Source organism: Egretta garzetta, unplaced genomic scaffold (assembly GCF_000687185.1).
Source record: "Egretta garzetta isolate BGI_Z169 unplaced genomic scaffold, ASM68718v1 scaffold768, whole genome shotgun sequence".
Lineage (NCBI taxonomy): Eukaryota > Metazoa > Chordata > Aves > Pelecaniformes > Ardeidae > Egretta > Egretta garzetta.
The window spans coordinates 453,202-475,264 of record NW_009260594.1 but is presented as its reverse complement, the minus strand read 5'-3'; the positions used below and the strand labels follow the sequence as shown (position 1 = coordinate 475,264).

The 22,063-nt window shown below is 41.1% G+C and overlaps 1 protein-coding gene across 1 annotated transcript in view; it reads left to right on the top strand.

Moving 5' to 3' along the window:
- The first annotated feature begins 4,734 nt into the window (after positions 1-4,734).
- The window catches only part of RAB3B (RAB3B, member RAS oncogene family), a 52,960-nt gene continuing 35,631 nt past the window's right edge, over positions 4,735-22,063 (top strand). The window contains exons 1-2 of the mRNA XM_009644635.2: positions 4,735-4,755; positions 10,762-10,989. Coding sequence (XP_009642930.2) covers positions 4,735-4,755; positions 10,762-10,989 — 249 coding nt within the window. The remainder of the gene's footprint in view (positions 4,756-10,761; positions 10,990-22,063) is intronic.

Here is a 22,063-nt window from a genome sequence, read left to right as displayed (position 1 = left end):
GGCTGCGGTGCCGGTGGGTGCCCGGCTGGCGGGATGGGCGCTTTGCGGCCCTGAGGTGCGTGGTGAAAGGCAGACCCTCAGGAGCGACGGGGAGGAGAAGGTAACAGCGGATAACGTCTCTAAAATACATATTTATCAGCAACGAGAGGTGATACAATACTGCTTTATCTTTAAAATATCCTGAGCAGGGAGGGGGGGAGGCTGGAGACCGGGGCCTTCCCGGCTGTTTTCCAGCTGGTGTGTAACCTTTGTCAGTTCCTGTCACCCTGGGCGGCTGTTTTCTGCTCAGGGAGTTGCAGCACTTAAAAAACAAAAACTGTATGGCAGTAAACCAAACTGCTGGGAAACGCAGGGTTTCGTTTTTGTTGTTGCTGCTGCTCTTTGAAGGGGAGAGACCTGCTGCTGCCGGAGTGCACGGCTTCGCTCGGCCCTCGCTGCACAACACTCACCTGCAGGTTTGCTCTTTCGCCATACGGGTGGAAGAACGGACGTGCTGGCCGTGTGTACATCCACGCTGCCCTGTAGCAGTAGGCAGTGAGCCCGTTTCATGAAGCTGAACAGTTCAGGCATTGTAATTTACTTCATAAAAAGTATAAACACTCCAGTTTCTCCAGTTTATGCCGTACAGAATACGTGTGGTCTTTTTGCCATATGTTCTGAGACGATGGGTTGTTTTTTCCCCGGTGTTTTCTCAGCGGTTGCCAGCAGCAAGGCAGCGTCATCTGATGCGCACGGTAACCGTGCTGTGGGATCACAGGGCAATATCGCTAACACTGGCGCAAGCGTTTCCACCTTTTTGCCTCCCAAGGTTCTGTCTACACACTGTCCTTTCCTTCTTATGGCACAAGCAGTGGTGTGTTTGTGCAGTGCATCAGGTTGATCTGACCTAAATTAAGACTAACCTGACCAAAAAAAAAAAAAAGGGGTGGGTGGGTGATTGTGGCCTCAGAAGTTTAATTCATGTTCCTGTGCACTTTCTTTGTGGCAAACCTGCTTTGTTCCTCATGGCTCACTCCTGACCCAGTGCTGCACTCTCAGTTGTGCTAATAACGGTTTGTGGGGCTTCATAGTAGCCTGGATTAGCTCCGGGTTCAAATAAATGTCCTCTTTAAGTGGCTTTTTTTCCCTCCCTCTCCCTCCCAAGGTAAAAACATCAGTGGAACTATATAGTCTTGACTGTTTGTTTTATCAGGACAATTTGTAGTAAAACATCAGTGGAACTATATAGTCTTGACTGTTTTATCAGGACAATTTGTAGTGTAAGTCAGAAGAGAGGCAAATAAACCAATCTTTAAATGAAGCTTCCTTTGCTATTTTGACAAAACTCTGCTGCCTTCTAGGGAGATCTGATACGTTTTCAGGTAACAAATTGAGAAGACTTACTGGCTTTAGGTTTTAATAGTGGTAGTTCTTGCTACACTTAGGTGTAGCAAAGCAGTGCATGTAGTATTCGTTAGCATGCTAGTTGTCGTTGTCATGTAGTAGTCATGTTAGTTGACTTGTATGTGTTTCAGATGGTTTTTCCTACTTATATTTTCACATGATCTGATGCAGCTGCAGATCAAAATGGGAAGGTCCCAGCATCACATTTCAGGGTCTTGCATCACGCTGGCTGGTTGTGGTGCTAGGGAAGGGCACTCATGTCCACCTAGCCCTCCCCAGTAAGCCCATGCGTTTTCTCTGTTCCTAGTTTGGCCTGAGGAAGTAGTTTTTTTTCTGAGGCAGTTCTCAATGGCTAACATTGAGAAATGTCCTGAACTGGAAATTTCAGGTATGCTTCTTGTGCTTGAAGTCCTGCAGTACTTAGTGAGCTCTTGTGTCTGCTTAGCTTACTGCAGCGCGGTAGTATTTGATCTTTGACGTAAGCAAACAGACTTACGGTTGGAAGTATTAGCTAATTAAAACATGGGAACTGGGAGGGCGCTTGTGCTAGTCCCTGTTAGCAGGTGGCTTACTTCACAGCATGAAGAACATCATAGCACAGAGAAATGAAATAACTTGTTCATCACAGATTTTCTGCTTGGAAGAGGACAAAAGGCAGCAATTTAATCTTCCCCTGCACTGCAGAGGCATCCTGAGCTGGCCCTGTCTCCGTGTGTTTCTGGTTTACAGGTGGTCCCTACAAGACAATACCAGTTCCCAGTCACCTGATTTGGTCAGGACAGCAGCTCGCTTTTTTACCTTTGCATGAAAGGTTTTAGACCTGGTCATGCAGAAAAATCTGTAAGTCTGTCTCTTGCGCAGTGGTGGAGGGGTGTCTACCCGAATCTGAGTGTGGCCTGACTCCAGCTCCAAATAATATGAGTTCCATCATGTACCTGTATTTGCCTCATCCTCCACCACCATGAGAGTGGATGGTCACAGCTTTCTCCATGGAAGGCTGTATCCCAATGCAGAAAGTAGCTGTGCCCTGCCTTCCAGGAGAAGGATCAGAAGGTGTTACACGTGTCTTGTAGCAGAGTTGGTAGAGGTTCCTCTTGTGTGTTGCTCTGAGTGCTTTTATGTCACTGCTACTTCAGTTTAGTCAGCAGTGAGATACTTGGAAGTATTGCACTATTGCCGGTTCGTTCTTGGCAAAACTGAGGCAGAACTGCAAGGCTGGAGAGATGATGAGAAGGGGACTGAAATCCGTTATCTCAGCCATCTCTGCAATGTTCATAACAGGAAGCAAGGGTGTTAATGATGGTGAGTTTTGTACTAGCAATCAACCTCTTCAGCTCGCACTGGTCTCTGGAGGCAGGGCTGGATTCAGGGTCAGCCTCAGCTGGCAGCTCTGTAGGTTCAGAAACTGGCTGTCTCCTGGGGTTCCCAAAATCAATGGAATATTCAGGGAATTGTGGAAATCTTCTCTGCATCCGCTCTTTAGGGCGTAAGGAGGTTGTAAATATCTTGTTCCATGCATCCTTTGAGAGAGCTGAGCTGGGCTCAGTTAGTGGCTCCCCGTTAGAAGGGGAGATCTTTGTACTGTTAAATATTTTTCTCTGTGTCTTCTGGAGTAGCGTGTTTGCCAGCAGGCATGGAATTCTGTGATGATAAAAGAGCCGCAATGAAGACACTCACAGAAGAGAGTAAAAAATTTGTGGACTTTTATTTCTTTACGTTTTTTGCTATTGTAAAATTAGGGTGACTAATTCCTCCTTCCTGAGAGTTTTGTCGTGGCTCTAAAATGCACTTTAAGGATGTTGAACATTACGCAGGAAATGGGAGAGGCATGGCTCCAGACACAGAGAGGCATCTGGCTTGAGGAAATCTTTCTAATAAGAGTCCCAGCCTGCTGCCTAACAAAATGTAGTTGTAAAGTTAGAATTGATGGGAAAAGGGTGATATCCACAGATCCTTGACTTTTGTTCCACACCCAGCAAATTCTTAGAAGAGTTTTTAGAGCCTGTGTTCCCAAATCTGAATGGGTAATAATAATAATAATAATAAATAACCACCTACATTGTTTAGAGGTTTTTATCCTTCAGTTTTCATGCATATGTTGAACTAATTTGTAGCATGTGAATTCCAGACCAAATCCAGTACAAGCAGCTTCTTGCAAAGACTTCTGGACTCATTAATAAATCAATTTTAGGTTTTGCTATCAAGATGAGGGGCTCACATTTTTAAAGTAATAAACATAGACTTAATTTCCTTTCTGTTTGCACTGTTGAGTTATTTCTGTTCTAGATCTATCAATTAGGTTATTTGGATGAAACCTCAAAACCAAATTCTGGGTAGTACTGAAGCGCGAGCTGGAGGCTGTCACAGGGAGCAACAGTTGCAGAGGCCAGGAGTGTGAGAACAGGAGGAAATATAACTGATACTGAAAAATGTGCAATATCTGGGGCAAGAGCAAGGTGCTGTCTTGTTACCAAGTGAGGTGATTGTCAGTTGTGTGGATTGTGAGGAAAGATTTGTCCTTGTCTGATCCAAATTCTGACCTGGAATAGGTGGCTGCAGCTTGTTACTTACATAAGGTCTGAGTTTGTCCACATGTTTCAGCAGTCTCCACAAGGCAAGATAATGTAAATCAAGATGACAAATGGTGGTTTACCCTTGTTTGCTGGAGAGGAAATGCACCAGAGACAAAGTTGGCCTTTAGATTATATTAGCCATGAAAAAGAGGACTAAATTCTGTTACGTTTTTCTGCTCTAAATCTGGAATAACTATTACTTTAAGGCAGTTATTTTCTTATAGATGTGCTGTAAGGGGGGGTTGCAGACATTTCCATGTGCTATTGCAGTTTGCCTTTGCAGCACAGTAGACTTTGACCCAGGCTTTGTGTGAAACACCAATGTATACAGATGTGTTTCAGCTGCTCCTTGGTTCCGTTTACTTTGCTGCCTTTCTGTAGGAAAGGTGTAATGATTCCTGCCTGAGGTTTTGCATCCACTTGTAGGATTTGTCCGGAACTTTTATTTTAGATTAATCTAGATAGTGTCCCTTTAATAAATTTTAAACTGTTGGCTCCAAATATTTGCTGTTATCTTAATATCTGTCACTAACTCAAGTGCTGTTTCTGTTCTCTGTACACTACAGGGCTTTCCCCTTTACCTTCAGTGAGGGAAGCTCAGACCTTTACACAGCAGCGTGTTCACAGTCTAACCTGCCTACCCATTAGTCTCTTACATAATATTCTCATTATCCATCTTTACCGTAAACATTGTAATCCTTTTGCTTCTACATCGCAGGTTCAACAGTGTGACCACTCTCTTGATTCATATACTCACAGCAAAGCCTCCATCTGTCTCATGGATTATAGATCTAAATTGGTAACTATCACTTGCTTGCAATATTTATTAACAGTTATGTTAATTGCTCATACTATGTTTTCTGCTTCTGATAAATCTCTCTTGTAGTACTAGCATTTGTATAAGACTCCTTAAGGTCATGGCCTTATTTCCTTTATGAGCTTTATTCTTAGGACAGCATACATTGGCTATAAAAAAAAAATCCATTACTTGATAAGAAATCTGATTCAGGATTTAATTTAATTCCTGAAAAAGAAAAACAAAAATATTTTTTTTCAGATGACAGAGCACATAAAGGACTGAATTTTTATAATAGAGAATAGACATAGATGTGCAATTTGTGAACTAGAGTATTTTTAATGTAGATGCACTTTTTAAGACTTTTGGTGGGAAAAAAACCCATAAAGTACTAACTCTTGAAAAGAAGTTACGCTCACTGCATGTCAGTCATGTCTCTCATGGATTACTGCTAAGCTGTAAATATAAGAGATGAAGAAATCTTTTGGTTTAGTTACTTTTTTGTTTCTTCCCTCCCACACAATTTACAGAATACCTTCCAGTCTTTCAGCATCTTCAGAGCTGTCTACCATGCTCCTGTCCTGTGTTCCTACAAAAACCTTGGCAGACATGTGATCTATTTGACTTTAGCACAATGTATTGACTTTAGCACTATGTGTATGTGGTTTTTTTAACTTCTACCTTTATTTAGCCTCATTATTTCTGCTCTTACTAGATGAGTGTATCTAGTAATCTCTTTTCTTCCTTCCACACTCCTCAGTGCCTATGGATAGCCAGGAGTCTAACAGGTACAGCTGTGTTTGTGACTGTGCCCCTTCTCTTGTTGCCTGCTGTTACCACTTATTCCTTCTAGACTGGTAGTCATTAACTTCTTTCCCAGTTTTTTCTCTGTTGGCTGATCTTGAGCACTGGAACTCAGGAACAATAAAATGGAAGTAAGAAAAAGGAAGTTTGGACTCTGAAATAAATGAATGTTTTAACACTGGTAGCTCTGTAAGGCGGTAAAATAGTATGTCAGGAGAAACAGCAGAGGCTCAGTTGCTGAATGCACACAAAGCGAGGCTGGACCCAGCCTGGAGTAGCATGCTGTCATAAGATCTTTGACTCTTAGAAATACAGAGGGGCAGTTCCATCCCCATCTTCTCATCTGCCCAATAAAAGAAACGTCTGTGTGTGTGCTAGGGGATGATGATGATAAAACAGTTAAACAGTCACATTTAAATTGCCACTGGTCCTATATAACACAAAGTGTATGTAGTAAATTTCAGTTTTGGCTTTAAAAATAAAGCATGACAAATATTAAAAGATGTTTTTACTGTTAGAAATGCACAGAAATTGTAATACACAAATTACACAGGTTCATAACAAGTTGGAATCGTAGACGTGTCTTCGTGTGTTGTTTGAAGTGTAAGTTCTATCAGTGTGACGATGTTTCATGGTTAACTGAGGTGGCTGCCAGCAGATAAGTAGACCCTTTTTCAAAGGCGATCCAGACTTCTTCCTGACAGTGTTGTGAGAGGGAGTGGAATGTGGTAATGGCCATGTCTGTGAGCAGACCAATGCGGTTGCTAATAGAGATGCGTAAACTTCCAAGATAATGATCAGATTTCTTGTTTCTTGTCTGTGAGTGGATAGAGAAGAACAGCCCTCTTAATTTGTAGCCAAAATGACACAGGCTGGAAACACTTGAATTCAACATTGGGTTTTTTTCTGGAAATAAATGGATGGGAAGATACACCAGTTGATTTCTAGCCAGCACCATCGGCTTTAGACAGTTCATGTACTGCTTTTCACTGAAGTTGGCTGTAGGCAATAAATGATGCAGAACTGGGGCATCAGTGACCACTTTTAGTGATTTGTAAGAGCAGTAACCCTTTGACGGTTTGTGTTGCACTACAGAACAGTTTGATTCTTCACCATGATGCTGGTCACAAATTAAAGAGCACAGCTGTCTGGAGCCATCTATATGACACATTTCAGTGAGTACTGAAAGCAGGGAAGTCTGGTTTCCCATGGAGCTGTCTTATGGTGATAGGCTGCTTCTTTTTAAACTTCATTAGTCTAAAATAGAAAATAAAGGCAGGAGAGACACCTTGACTGAGGAATGTATTCTTTGGTGGCTAATAAGCTCTGATTAAGATTTTATTGCTTTAGAGCATTTGTAGCATCCTTCTCCTATGTGGTTTCTCTGTCTAATAAAAGACAAGCTCACCCTGCAGGCTTTTTCCTCAACAGGAAAATAATAAGGTGTCTCATAGCTACATAACTGCCTATTCTTGCAAAACTAGCTGGAAGCGGATGTGTTTGAGACCTTGTTCCCACTTGCTATAGCATGTGGGGAAAACAGGTTGTCAATATTAGTATGCTCTTAGCTGCAAGGAAGTGGGATACCCAGGTGAAGAACTAAAAGATGCAAGGTCTTATACTGAAGTGTTCTCAAGGACAATCTGATTGGCAGCTTTTTCTTCTGCTGTGTAATGGGTTTTCTGTAATGTAGCTAAATTTTTCCTGTATAGGTATTTTCTTGAGGATTATTCCAAGGCAGTCAAAATGGAAATAGTCGCAAGCCTCTCTTTTGCACTCTGCTTGCCAGTTGTATTTGAGTTGGTCTGCTGTAACAAAACCCTGGTTAGTCTGCATGTGCTTGTAAAACAGGAGAGATGCTGCTGTATTCGGAATCATCCTAAGCAAAGAGCAAGTGTGGTTGTGTACCCAGAGAGCAGGGGGTTACACTGCCAACTGAATGTCCTTTCACCAAGGAGGGAATAAAATTCTCTGGGAGTGATGGCTGCGCGAGCTGTTCTGTTGAGTTGGATGGGAGCTGCCCAACATGGGTGCATCATCGCCTTTTCCATCTGCTGCTGATGCTGCATCTCGGCCAGGTGCAGAGGGCCTGCAGGAGATGCGATTTTGTGGACCTTTCTCTCAGTAGCATAGCAACTGTCATCGCTTCCCACTGCTCGGTCCCCTCCTCTTGGCTCCCTCAGCTGTGCTGGATCAGGAGCTGAACCAACTTTAAAAACAGCCCTGCAAAACAGGAGAAGTTGTAGGAGGATTTATTTTTAACTGGGATCTCTCTGTTCTCTGAACCATCTCTCTGTGTGGTCCTCAGGACTGGCATAACTAGGGAGTGCTTGGATCAGGGGTGGGACAACAAGTGGGGAAGAGGAAGGAAGGGGAGGAGAATTGGGAGAAAAGGTCTGCTGGTTCCTGGCTTCAGGATTCAGGCACAAATTGAGGGGCATCCCTGTGAACATTTTCAGAGTACAGCTTCAGCAATGATCTGCAATCAGAGGAGTAATGAGTAATTAGCACTAAAGTCCTTTCAGTTTCACTCTATTGGCCAGAGGAGGGGAAAGAGAAAAGTCAAATTTAAGCAAGGGGATGGAATTTTCTTTGAAATTTTTGTGCTTTGGTGCTGCCTCTAATGATTCAGGGAGCCGGCCTGCAGCATCTTCAGTGTAGCACAGTGGCACGCACAGGCCAGCGAGTGTTGTGCTTCTATGACAACAGCCCTGTGTTCTGTGCAAGTATCACTTGATCTTATTTTCTGCATTGTGCTTCTAACAAAGCTGCTCTAGCTGGCCGCATTCTGTAATTGCTTTTTGAACTGAGATCTGAAAGTCGCATTTGTAGCCAGGTATACTTTTGATTATAGCAATCTAGGGGGGTTAATAGAAGCAGCCGTGTTTCATTTAAAAGATCAGCTTGGAGTGTGTGGACAGATTCTGCAAAGGCAGGGGTAGAAAGAAGATATTGATTCCTGTATGATTAGTGGAATACTTCTTTGTTAAAGGTCTACCTCTGAAGCTTTAAATGACCAGGCTTCAAGTGATGAGGGCATCTCACTTTTTTCAAGCCTCTGTAAGGGGAATGGAGAAGTAGAGAATTTTAATTCTTTTTTCTTCTTTAGTAAGTGCACATGTGTTCTCAGGGGCATTTGTAGAAGTTATGAATGTGTATGAGGAAGATAAATTACTCAAATAGAGAACTTATTACTGTCTTCCAGCTTAGTGATGGTACAAATCAACTAATGAACTGGATTCATAATTTTTGTAGCTGAGGTTTCTAACATTTGAACTGAGGCAGTGAGTGCATTGGCCTGATTGTGTTAGATGTTGAGTTCTTCATTTTAGAAATCCCTGTTAAGAACCACAAAGCGTGAGTAGAAGATCTCTTTTCTGATACACCAGTGAGAATTTGTGCTTGGGTTTTCTGGAGGGCTTGCAAAGGACCGTAGTGTTACTGAATAGCAGCTGAAGTTCAGAAAAGTGTGTATCAGAATTGTGTTGTATCCTACAGACAATCACTTGTGGGAAGATTTTACTGTGTTCAGTGCAGCTGTTGACTATTGAGCTATGGATAAAGTTCTTCAGAAACTGTCCTTATTAACGCAATCTGTGAATGAAATGTCTGCTGCACCAGCCCTTTTCTGTGTGAGAAAGTTGCATGTGTTTAGTCAGAGATAAACCACCACACATATTTTACTGAAGTTTAAGCTGTGTTCAATTTGCTTTGTTTCCCCTCTGTTGAATCCCAATTTAAATTGCCTTTGGACAGTGTTTTGGTTTATAGCTGTTTAAACAACAATGAGTTTTGAACTGTTTAGTTTGATTTGGTTTGGTTTTTTTTTCAGTGGGTGAGTGAAGTCCTGCGTGCAGGTGAGGCTTGCTAAGAAGGAAAGTATTTGGGCATGTGGTGAGAGTAAACATCAGTAGGAGTTTTGTTCCCAAAGATGCCCACGAATCTGAGTTGAGGGGAAAATCAACTTATTTCCTTGGATGCTGAGGGAAGAAGATACTTTGGTCTCCACTCAGTGCTTTCTGACACTGCACACAAGTAGCACATGTCCTAGTTTGGACAAGTAACTGCTCATCAGACCCATGCTGTCATTGCCCCGGTTTGTACAACCCCCTGACTGGTTATAAGGAGCTGAGACCTTTGTTTGTTTGACATGGGGTAGATTTTGAAACAGCATTAGAGATTAAAAGTGTGGTCTATCTGTCAAAAGGTAAATTTTCCTTTTTCTCTTCTCTATAGTAATTTGGTCTGTGTAGTTGTCTTCTGCTCTGTACAAACAGAGATAAAAGTTGAGGCCTTGCCTTCTCCCATGAAGTGTCTGAGCTGCATACGTTAAAGCAGTAAACTGCTTAGTGAGTTCCACTTATTTTGATATTTCAGATTCTGCAGTTGTGTTTTGGTTTCTGAATCCAGGCTCACAAGAGAAGGAGGGATCTCTGAGGCTGCATCTTCCCCCTCCCAACCACACTAATGTCGCTAACTGTCATGTCCCCGTAATAAAAAGTGATAGTTTATTCATCCAAATGCTGCCTGAAGCCCCACTGAGCCCTCAGGTTTTATGCAGGTGTTGTTTATTTTAATTGTACTCTTGAGAGTAGATAGGTGTTGGATGGATTCAAAGTTTTCAGCCAAAATTCCTGGTGTTTCATCTTCTTCCATTGCTTTTTTTTTTTCCCCTTCTATAAATACTGAGGACAGAACTTTTCTAAGGATAAAATTTTGGTGGTGCATGTGCTAGAAATGCAGATTTTCCCTAGTAGGCATGAAAAGAATTATTTAGGTTTACCTGCCTTGGACGCTGCTTAATGAATTGCGTAGTTGGATGCACTGTCAAAGATTTTAGTTCTTGGTTGCAGTACCTCGGTTTATTGGAGCAACAGAAGTGGCACCCTGCCACAGGAGTAAAGAATGCTGTTTCCCTGCTAGTATTTGAACAATCTGCAATATCCATCTGTTATTCTTTTAAACACAAAGCAGTGCAACAGATGTATTTCTTGGGTTTGGAAATCTTGCTGGTACAAGTGGATAATAGAAATTTAAAGCCAGGATTTAAATGAAGATTGTAAGGTGTGTTCCTCTTTATTCAGCAGATATAGTGGTTATGATATTTGAAAGAGAGATAAGCTAAACATATGGTACACAGTTAAGGAAAACAAATGCTGAACTGCTCTTAAATCTGTTCTTTTTCAATGTTTGTCATTTTCTTAGATGGCTTCAGTAACAGATGCCAGATACAGGCAGAAAGATACTTCAGATCAAAATTTTGATTACATGTTCAAACTCCTGATCATTGGCAACAGCAGCGTGGGCAAAACATCCTTCCTCTTCAGATATGCTGATGACACTTTCACACCAGCCTTTGTTAGCACAGTAGGAATTGACTTCAAAGTGAAAACAGTTTATAGGAATGACAAGCGGGTGAAACTGCAGATTTGGGTAAGTGCCAGTGTTTTCAAAAATGCTTTGTGTTAATTCCAGCAAAGATAGCTTGTTTGGAAGTAGATTTTTGAATTAATATAGATTTTGATTGTTCATGAGTTTTGTGTGGCTGTATCATTTGTATCCCTGCAGTATAGCTGAGTAAGTTCTGTTTGTATTGCTGTCTCGCTCAACTGGTGGGACTCCTGATTAGGTCTTAAGCAGCTGTTCTGTATTCTCAGGAGTCAGCGTACTATTAAACTGCAACAAACCCAAAGCAGGTCTGGAGCCATTTATCAGCACTTTTTGAGTGAGCACTAGTAGGTGAAGAAATTCAGTGAGTGCTTAATGGTTGAACTCTAGGCGTAGTTTCTACTTATGTCCTCCAAATAAGATACTGGAACTTCCTGCAACTCATGTGCCTGCTCAGCAGCGCCAAGCCACCTCACTTCATCCATCCAGGATTCCTCTGGGAGAAGACAGGTATGCTTCAAACCATCTCTGTTGACACGACTTCTTGGTAAATCAAATGGGAAGAGGACTTGTGCAGGTAAGCTGGAGGCTTTTTCTGCTCAAACACCCAGTCATGGGACCTTTTCAGCCTTTTTGAATTACAGCATCCTAGCCCAGTTAAAAAAAAAAAAAAAAGTTCCTGAGCTGCAAGCAATTATGTCAGTAGCTCATTATGTTCCTTTTTATGGAAAGCAAGTGTTTTCTTTTATTCTGCTTGCTGGTAAGTGACTTAAATCCTACAGTGTGAATGCAATTTATCCTGATGGTGCTTGACCCCTCTGTGTCCCAGTGAATTAGTCAGCATGTTTAAAACACCTAGGCTCAGATTGCTGTGTTTTAGAGTACCATGGGGCTCCCGCTGGAATTCCAGTTTGCAAGATTCTTCTCTTCTGCTTTGCATAAAAAGATCTCAAATAGAAGATAGAAGGCTAATATTCTCTTAAACAATTTCAAAGGAGTTAGCTCACTAACTTGAAGTAGCTGTCTACTTGGTGGTTTCTCCCACAAGTTAAGCTTAAAGTTCAGGCTTGAAGAGAGTTGAAACTGTATAGCGTTTCCACCCAAACCCTTGCATTTAAATGTAATATTATAGTAATCACACTGGGTTTTTTTTATTTATTGTGATGATCTTGAATAGTCACAATAAAATAGAATCTAAAATGAGGAACTTTTTTTTTTTTTGTTACTATTTTTTGTATTTTATTCCATTCCTGCAACATTTTATTTCTGTGTTCCTGGGTACAAGGTGCAACCAATTATTTAACAAAAGATCCTTTACACATTGCAAAATTCTGACATTGAAACTAATACGGATAACCTGACATGAAACTGTTTGATTTAATTTAGAGTATAGGTAATAAGAATGTTTGTATTTCAGTCCCCGTAAGCAACTAAAGATGACTTCCATCCAGTTTGTCTTAATCTTGGAACATGAAATTCTCTAATAAGTTGTGTGAAAGCAAGACAGAAAGTACCATGAAATATTTGGGGTCTTTTGCAAAGATACTGGGATTAAAATGAATTAAGCAATAATCTTAATTAAATCTGTTTGAAGGCCTTGGGGGGAAAAAGGCTTTAATAACCTTAAACTTCTTAAGAGAAGAGATGTCAGGTGGATTCATCAGAGGGTGCTATCTGTAGGACCTGTAATATTGGAGTTACCAACACCACTGTTGATTTAAAGTTTATTTTCAGTAGAAGGTTCATGTAAATGTTTGACAGTTTCCAGACTTGTGTTCTTTTCTTCTCTCTTTCTTTGCTCCTTGCATGGATCCCTGATGTGAGTCATGATTTAAGGACCTTAATAACAAAACCATTAAGTGTGTATCTCTAAAAAACACAGTATTTGAGCTTGTTTACCTCCTGCCTGTCCTGAGGCTAAACTTGTAATTTCAGTGTATTCTTCAGGGAACATATAGTAGCATCGGGGTCCATTAGCATACCAAAACTATGCGTTCCTGTGTATAGGAAGGAAGAGTTTTCTTACCAACCTGTCTTCCAATTACTTTTAAAAATTATTTACAGCTGCTATTGAGTTTCTGTGAGCGTGGGATCCTGCGGCTCCATTGGAACACTTTGCTTTTACTTATAACTTTCCAGTTATGTTGACACTTTTTTAATTATGTTCCCCCCTAAGCTTGATGTTAAGTCTTACCTGAATCAGGTTTAATGTGAAACTAATACGAAACTAAGTGAAGAAGGAGAAGGTACAAGTGTTTAAATTAACCACTTCAAATGTCTTTATAAAATCCAGAGAGGAGCACTTCTAGGAACCTCTAATGTTCTCTCTGCGGAGCCAGATCTCTTTCAGTTCATGGATGCTTGTGGAGCTCTTAAGTGTACGCAGCTGTGGCAGACTGGAGGTGCTCCAGGGCTGTGCACAAATAACCTTGGTTTGTGTCCTACAAATCTCAAGGTGGGGGCAAAGTTACTACTGCTGTGCTGTGACCTAGAGAGATCAGTGATCACTGGGACTTTCTACCTTAACTTTTGCCTGTGTTAAAGAGCAGAGCAGAACGTGTAGATCCCCAGCTACAAAGAGCTTCTTGAGTTTTCTTAAAGCTAAGAAAATTTCACACTGCTTCAAGTGCCAAGCAGCTGCATGTAAAGACTAACAGCGTGTCGCTGTGCCAGTAAATGTCTTTCTGGCCTATCTCGTGGTTAATATCTCCAGTAGAATCTGATGAGCCTTTTTAAGCTAGAGATCTAGCTTCTGTGTTTGTGCTGAATTTGAGGAAGCCCGTATTTTGTGAATTGGGATTTGACAAGCTGTCAGGTGTAATGATAAAGAAGAGTACTGCTCTGTTAAGTTTTGATGTCATTACTGGGCCTCTTGCTTTGTTGGCATTAACACCTCAATCACACAAGTTGATATTTTAATAAGATTCCTATCAGTTATGCTAGGGACCTAGCAGTCTGGGAAATGGTCTGCTTTGAAAGGACTTGAAAGGAGTATCTTTTGAGAGGAATGGGACACAGCAAAGGTATTAATAGTGTTTTTAAAGTAGAATCATAGCTCTGCTGATAGAGAACAGAATGGTAAAATGGTCTGGAGAGGGGTTATGTGAAATAATGTTTTGTGGTCATTTTTTTTTCTTCATTAAAGAACTGCAAGATCAGTTTGACTGTTTTGATGTCAAGTCTTTTCTGTCTTATTTAGAAATGGTGGTTTTCTGTAAATTGAATAAATTACCTTTACTGAGAAAGTTCGTTTTGTAGTTGGATTAGGTTTGGTAACTTAAACATTTCTAATTTAAAATATTACTTACGTAAATATATTAATATATTATGTAGATATTCTGATATCTACATAAATGTAATTCTGGGATAAGATTTTTTTTTTTATGCCACTGCTGTCTGTAATAATACTTTCGTTTAAAGCATCTTGGATATATTTGTAAGAAGCCAATTTATAATATCTCTCTGCATGTGGGATGTACATGTGGATTATTTCTTTCTTGACCAACAGTTTTGTATTCCCAGAGTTGCTAATTACTGATTACTGAAGGAAAGCTATTATGTTTTCAGCTAGGTATGTTTTTTATTATAAATAAATCTCAAAGGTAACATTGTTATATTCTTAGCAAATGCATACAGTTAATACTCAATGCAGCGTTCAGGTTGCCTAGCAGCTAGAGAAGGCCACTTTGTCCAGATCCAGATGGAAGCAGGGTGAATGAATAAAAGTGATTTTAGTTTTAGGTGTCAGCAATGTGAGATTTCTTTTTTTCCTTCTTCTGTGTGCTTGTGTGTCTCTTGGTGGTAAGTAGTAATAATGGCAGAACTCTTGAGCAACGTAGCACTGAGGTTAACTGCTGAGGGGCAAACTGTGGTCCTCCACACTGACCCGGTCTAGGCTAATTCTATGAGCTCTGGATAGTAACACAAATTTACTGGTGGAAAACCATTGGCAGTGTTTAGCCCCAAACAATTGCACACCACAACACTTTGCACTCCACAGAATATGTGCTTTGTGTAAAGAATTTCATTACGCTTTGATTATACTTTTGTACAGCACCCTACACAGTGGAGCCTGATTTTTGTTGCAGGTACTATAAGCATATATGTGATTAATAATAAACATAATTAAATACAGGGCTTGGCAGCTGATGTTACAGTTGAAATTACTTTCAACCCCCCTTTTTTAAAGGCAAATAGAGGTTAAATTTAACTTCAGGTTAAAAGGCAAAAAGAATGTGATGTTCAGATGGAGACAGCATATTTAGACTGCAGTATGATTTTTCTTTTAAGGCGCTGCTTATTGGATTTAAACTGCTATGATGAGTATAGCTTGTTCTTTCCTATTAACAAAAATGTTTCTGTGGCTTAACTGCTGAAACCTGTAGGGGTCTGAGGTTAGCTGTAGTGGATGTCTGAAACGTTACAGCTTTCAGGCACAACTGGGAAGAGGGTGCAAGGCAAGATCACTCTGTTTTTGTGGGAAGGATCTTTACAGACAGAAATATAACAACTGATAATTATGCTGAGTGGCAGTTACCATTACAAAACAAAAAAAAAGTGTAAACCAAAATGAAATGCAAGCTGCATAGCCATCCAGAAGGCAAATATGCAGTGTTTTTAAAAGCTTTTTGTATCAGTTGTCGCCTGGATGACAGGATGTTGCTGTGCAGTTTGCCTGGTTGGGAAGGGATTCAAAGAAGTAACACTGGTAACTAAGTTAATTCTTTCATTTAAAGGAGATAAAATTAGAACACAGTCATACTTGATTGTAAATTTTAATGTTAATTGCACACTTAACCAAAAGCTAATTATGCATTTCAGATGAGAGAATCACCTATTCCCCTGGCATCCCATTCCCATCATATTTTCGCTAAGTTCCGTATAAGCACTGACTTTAAACTTCAATGCTTGCACAAAACTTGTTTCTTTAAAAAAAAAAAAAAAAAGGTAATAAGAGTTCTGTAATTTAATATATAGATGCAATAGCAATAGATATCTCTAAAGACCTAATGGGCCTGATTCTGCTCAGTAGATTCATAGCTGTTGTGAGATCCTCTGATTTGCTGCTTAGACAAAGGAATAAAATGGACAAAGTCACGATAGTGAAAATAACAGGTTGATCCTTGTAAGAGAGGCAAGGATTACATCTTATTTGCAGCATTGAGGACTTACTGTATCCCAGGAATGAAAATCATCAGGGTTGAGTGGATGTAAAGCACTACTTCTGACATTAAAACACAATGCAGAATAGTTGACTGGAGAAGAGATATAATAACAGTGTCTGTAATTCAATTCCAAGGTCTTGGTTATATCTCAAGTAATAATACTGTTGCTTTGGGAAGAACTTGGTGCTCATGTCATTCTGAGTGGTCTTTAAGATTAGAGCTGCAAGAGTGATACAAGGGAGAGAAGTAAGGACTTGAAAAGAAAACCCTAGGTGGTTAGCTATCCCACTCACTATTGAATTTATTTAACAGCCTAAGCTTGCTAAGCAGGGCATTCCTTTATCTGCTGTTAAACAGTTGACATGGAAGGTTTATTTCTGTTTATAGTTAATCACCTCAATCCCATTGTTATCTCATTATAACTCCACGTTGCAGTGACGGCCAAATTCAACTTCAGTCTAAGCTCTGTTACCGCTGGAGTTATTCCTGCTTACAATATTGGATTTACTCTCACTGCAAGGTGTAGTATCTCTTTTCATGCCACATCTTTGCAGAGTTACTAGGTATATGGAGCATTTGCCCTTGCTTGGTGCATTACAGCAAAATGAAAAAAGTTACAATACTGCATTCAGGAGTACCAGACTGTATCCAGCAGCAGGTTTGAGTGTATTTGAACGATCAGCAGCTCTTAACTAACACAAAGGTTTGGACCTTTTCTAGAGCAAATGGGCCAATGTTAACTAGTTGCCCAACAGGGGAAAAGCTGTACTTGGAAAACTTCAAGTGAAATTCTTCACCTGTTGTAGTAAGGCAGTTAAGCTTTGAAAGGACAAATGGGTTGCTGACCTTTTGCATTTAATGCCTTTTACAGCAGAAATTCAGAACAGATGTTTTGGTACTTTCCAGTAATAATTTTACATAAGGTCTTAGAGTCATGTGCCTCAAAACATTTTCTGGTTGTCCTTGTCTTATCAGAATCACCCTTACTATGATTTTCTTTCACAGTGTTATCTTCTACATAATGGCTAGGTATATTCTATATTTAAATACGCTTGGGTACACTGCGGTCAGTTATGAGATAATACAGTGGGTGGAATTTATGAGTTCTCATAGTATTTGTCTCAAGTGAGCATGTACTTAAACTGTGTCATGAATTTTTTGTCAAATGAGAAAACAGAACTATTTGTTGAGCTTACTCACATTTATAACTTTCATTGTGTTGTCTACCGCAGTGTCATGTTAATGCAACACTTAGGAGTAGGCTGGATGGCTGATTTTTAGAGATTAAACCAGGAACCCGAGAACACAAAACCTCATTTTCCAATGAGAGAAATTGTACCCTGTAGCACAACTGGAGTACCCGTGAGTTTAGCAGTGGGTATTTTGTCATTTATTTTCTGTTGTGTAGCCGTTTAACGTCATCCTGATTCATTACACAGCATGAACTAAGCTCCCAGATGTTCAGCACTGATTTTGTGTATTTCTGTTGGCAAGGGGTCATATAAGGATCTATGAAGCACGTTTGATTTGTTAGAAAGGCAAATGTTCCTTTCAGCACAGGGGAAATGGTGACATATTTCCCTATCCACCACATAAAATCATCTGGTTTTTGTTTTGGTTTTTTTCTTCTTCTTTTAATCAACAGGTCCCCAGAATGACCTCTTACATGGTTATTGTAGTTAAATTGTGGTGAAGCTGCAGTGTAACCACAGTGTCCTCAGAGATCCACCTCACTGCTGTGCGTAGTTGTGTCGGAGGGCAGCACCACTGGACTCTGTGGACATGTATGGTGCTGACAGAAGGAAACACTGGTGACAAGCACCAGAAGCTTGACAAAAATGCAGCGTGCTCCTGCAGTGTGGGAAACTGGGAGTCCTATCGCTTGCTGGTTAGGTTCTCCCATCTGCAGAACAGCGTAACGTTTACCAGGAGACACCGATGTCAAACTGGATTTCTGGTGAGCTGTTCTGGCTGGCCAGCAAATATTAATGAGAGTGGCAAAGTGGGAAACGTAGAAATCCTGTTTGGGGGTAGATATATCTTTCACTAGCAGATTAGCACCTTGCATTTTATAGTCAGGGCCTACTGCAGCCTGAAAGTATATCCTAGGCATCCTAGCCTGTCCTTTTCTGCTTCTGTCATAGTCTAGGCTTTGCTGTGTTGCTAAGATGTTCCTCCTTCCAAATGGAGCTGCTGGTCCCAAGTGTTTTACTTGGCTCACACATGGCATCCTGTGTTTCTGTTGTGCACTTTTATCTTGTTTGAAAAGTCCTTTTGGTTTTGCTAATTCTGCTTCTGATCCATTTCTTTGCTAATCATATATCAGATACTCATTGCTTTGCTACTAATTTATGTTAGAAACTAAAGCAGAAAGAGGCAGGGGAATTTGAAACTTGAGAGGAGCAGGTGTGAGTGGAGCAGATAAATGCACCATGTTATGAGCTGCTGTGCTTTATTAACTGAAATAACTTCATATGGTGTAAGACTCCAATGATTAAACTTGTGTATTACTTAAAGAAGGCTAAATGATGCTATTTTCTCAGCCAGATTCTGGCTGGCTAGTTGCTCTGACAAACTGATATAGACATCTGTATCAGTGCTAGAGGATAAAGTCATGGAGAGAGAGCAGTGTGTGTAGATACGTGTGTGCACATATGCTGCTGATGTCTATCAGGTGTTGCTGTCTCTCTGCTTTTCTTGTAGCCAGAGCGATAAAATGGAACATACTGGGGATCTGTGCATAGGATGTTTGCTAGGCAGGATATTCACCCTAATGATGTTTTTGCTTTTGCATGTGCTTATTCAAAGATCCACCTGCTGCTTTCTCTCTTTTGGTCCCTACATCAGTGATAACGCTGTGGCAGTTCTGAAGTTATGGAGTGTTCAAGTGCCATGGTAACTGCATCCTGCTCTGCTGACTGCCAGCAGGCACTGAGCCCTTCCCAGTTCTGAAAGGAAGTGCTCTGAGTGCCAAATTGTGGAAGACTGGCATGAGTCAGCTTTGATAAGTCCATGGAAAGTCCTTTACCAAGTGGTCTGCAGGTCTCTCTCTCTCTTTTTTTTTAAGAGGGAAGAAAGAGAAATAACTCCCATCAAATGTGGTTTGGGTTTTTTTTGAACTCTAAACCTGTCCTGCTTTATTAAAAGGCTAAAAAATGCATTCCCATTGGAATTACCACCAAATACTAAATTGCTTCTTGCTGTGCATTTTAGCCTCGTGCTGTACGCATTTCTGTAAGCTGTACCACTTTTCCTATAGTGTTCTCCTGGCTCTGTTATACACCATGGTTTGCTCTTGATGAAACCAGATAGCACCTTAGGAAACACTTTTGCATTAACTGTAAGGATAGTTCTTGTGGAGTACTGTTGTAACAGAGTTTGAATGGAGTTGTCTGTAAGAGTGAATAAGAAGAGCTGAGGAAAAGACAGGAAGTCAATTTACTTGATTCCTTTTTAGAGAGGAAATATTCTGACTATAAGATAGCACGCTGGTGCATCAATTAATTGTATGGAATAACAGCACTGGAAATTTACAGCCAAGCGAGGCTAATTAAGGAAGGCATTTTTAAAGTCTCCCTTGCCTAAGAGTGGAATGATGGGCCTTAATGTTTATGCTTCTCATACCTTCTCTCAGCACCTGCTGGGCTGTAGAACTACTAAAACTGTGAAGAAAATCAAACCTCACCATGTTTGTGTGTATGCGTGTGCAGTTCCTGAAGAGACACTCTAGCTCACTTCTCTTGTTGTTACCAACTTCAGCTACGATAATGGTGACAGCCCCACAGAGGTTAACTGAGGCTAAGTGTGATTTAGGGTGTGCAGTTACGTAATGTCTTGACAATTTGGTGGACAGAATCAACCCTCTCTGGAGTTGCTGTAAAATACAATCTTCTTTATCTGGAAGTCTTTTATACCTGCTCTCTGCTCCTTTTGTAGAGGTATAGCTGACTAAATGGAAGGCAACAGAGGGCAAGGAAACAAGAATAGTGCTACTTAGGGGTTGGAAGGGGTGATTAAACTTCCTTTCTGTTACCCTAATTACTGCAAACTGCCTGTCCACTGCAATGCAGCATGGCAGGGTTTGTTCCAGTTCCTAATGGGATGAACACTAATGGGATGAACAGCTCTGGAGCCCTCAACACAAGAAGGACATGGAACTGTTGGAGCGGGTCCAGAGGAGGGCTACAAAAATGACCCGAGGGCTGGAGCACCTTTCTTATGATGACAGGCTGAGAAAGTTGGGCTTGTTCAGCCTGGAGAAGAGAAGGCTGCGGGGAGACCTGATTGCGGCCTTTCAGTACTTAAAGGGGGCCTATAGGAAAGATGGGGACAATCTTTTTAGTAGGGCCAGCTGTGACAGGATAAGGGGGTAATGGTTTTAAACTGAAGCAGGGTAGGTTTAGAGTAGATATAAGGAAGAAATTCTTTACAATGAGGGTAGTGAAACACTGGAACAGGTTGCCCAGAGAGGTAGTGGAGGCCCCATCCCTGAAAACATTCAAGACCAGGTTGGACTGGGCTCTGAGCAACCTGATCTAGTTAGCAGTGTCCCTGCTCACTGCAGAGGGGTTGGACTAGATGACCTCTAGGGGTCCCTTCCAACCCAAAACATTCTATGATTCTAACACAAAGTGCTAGTTTCAGTCCTGCTACATGTCTAGTTTATTCCTATCTTATTTCTAAGGTGCCCAAGGCTGAAGGCTTGTCACACATTGTTGGGAATGTTGTGCTGTTTCAGAAATTGCTGCTTACAGGACTATGGAAGCTTGTTTATGATTGCCAGAGAGCAAGTTCTGGATGTGTGCAGCCATTAGAGAGATAAACTTAAGAGACAATTTAAGGTATAGATGTTGAAATGCCATTGAGCATTTGGATTTACAGTGGTTTTTTTCCATCTCCAATCCCAAACACATAGTGCTAGCAGTTACCAGAAAAATAAGGAGGGTCTTTAGATATTATTTTTATCTTTTACACTGCTGTAAATTTGGAGGATCTGCAGGACAGGTTTATATCACACGTAGGGTTTAATGCTGTAGTAACCTGGCCCGGTGCATCCAGCTGCTCAGCTGTATAGGAAAACACTGAGGGGAGATGCATTGTCTGAAAGCAGGAAGGTTGTTCTTGGTGCAGCATGGCAGGGGGCTTGCAGCAAGCCCAATACAGCTTGGGCACAGCTTCGTGCTGACACAGCTGTGCCATCTCCACTTCTGGAGCTAGCACTGTCTCTGGTAAAGTGAGGGCCTATGGAGACGACTCCACTGCGCAGTGCTGACATGCCCTAGAAGCCAGCGAGTGGAGTGAAAACTGGCACAGAGCTAGAGTAGAACCAAAGCAGGACTGTGAAATTAAGAACAAAAAATACCCAGTGCCTTTAATGATTACGTTAATTGCAGTGCAAAACAACACCAAAGAAGCACTGCTCATAAATGCTGCGTCGCAAGCAGCAAGGAGTGGCTCTGAGCAGCAAGCCCAGGAGGGCTGGGTTCTGCAGGGATGGAATGGCTGTCACAGAAGCGTCAGTCTGCACAAACACCGTGTGGGTTCCAGCCTTCCTGCAAGGTGGCTGGTGTCTGGGCTTAGCACTTCCTGAGATGAGGAAAGCATCCATTTGGCAAAGCTCTTCAGCCTGTTTTTATACACTATACCTCACCAAACCCCCTTCCTAGGTTGTTTTCCTAAGTGTGAGATATGGTGTAAAGCACAGAAGAGACTTGAATGGGTTGGCTGATTATAAGAACTCAAGGCTCCAGATGAACAGTATTTCTATACTGATGCTCATTCCAACTGTTGTGCTATAATTATGTGAGAGCTGAAAATCCATACCTGTTTAAGGCTTCATATCCGAGCTAAAATTGATCTCTTTATAAGAATACTCTTCATCTTGAAAATAGCATGCAGGAAAAGTCACTACTGAAAAGATATTAAATGAGGTGAATTTGTGAGAAACGCTTAGT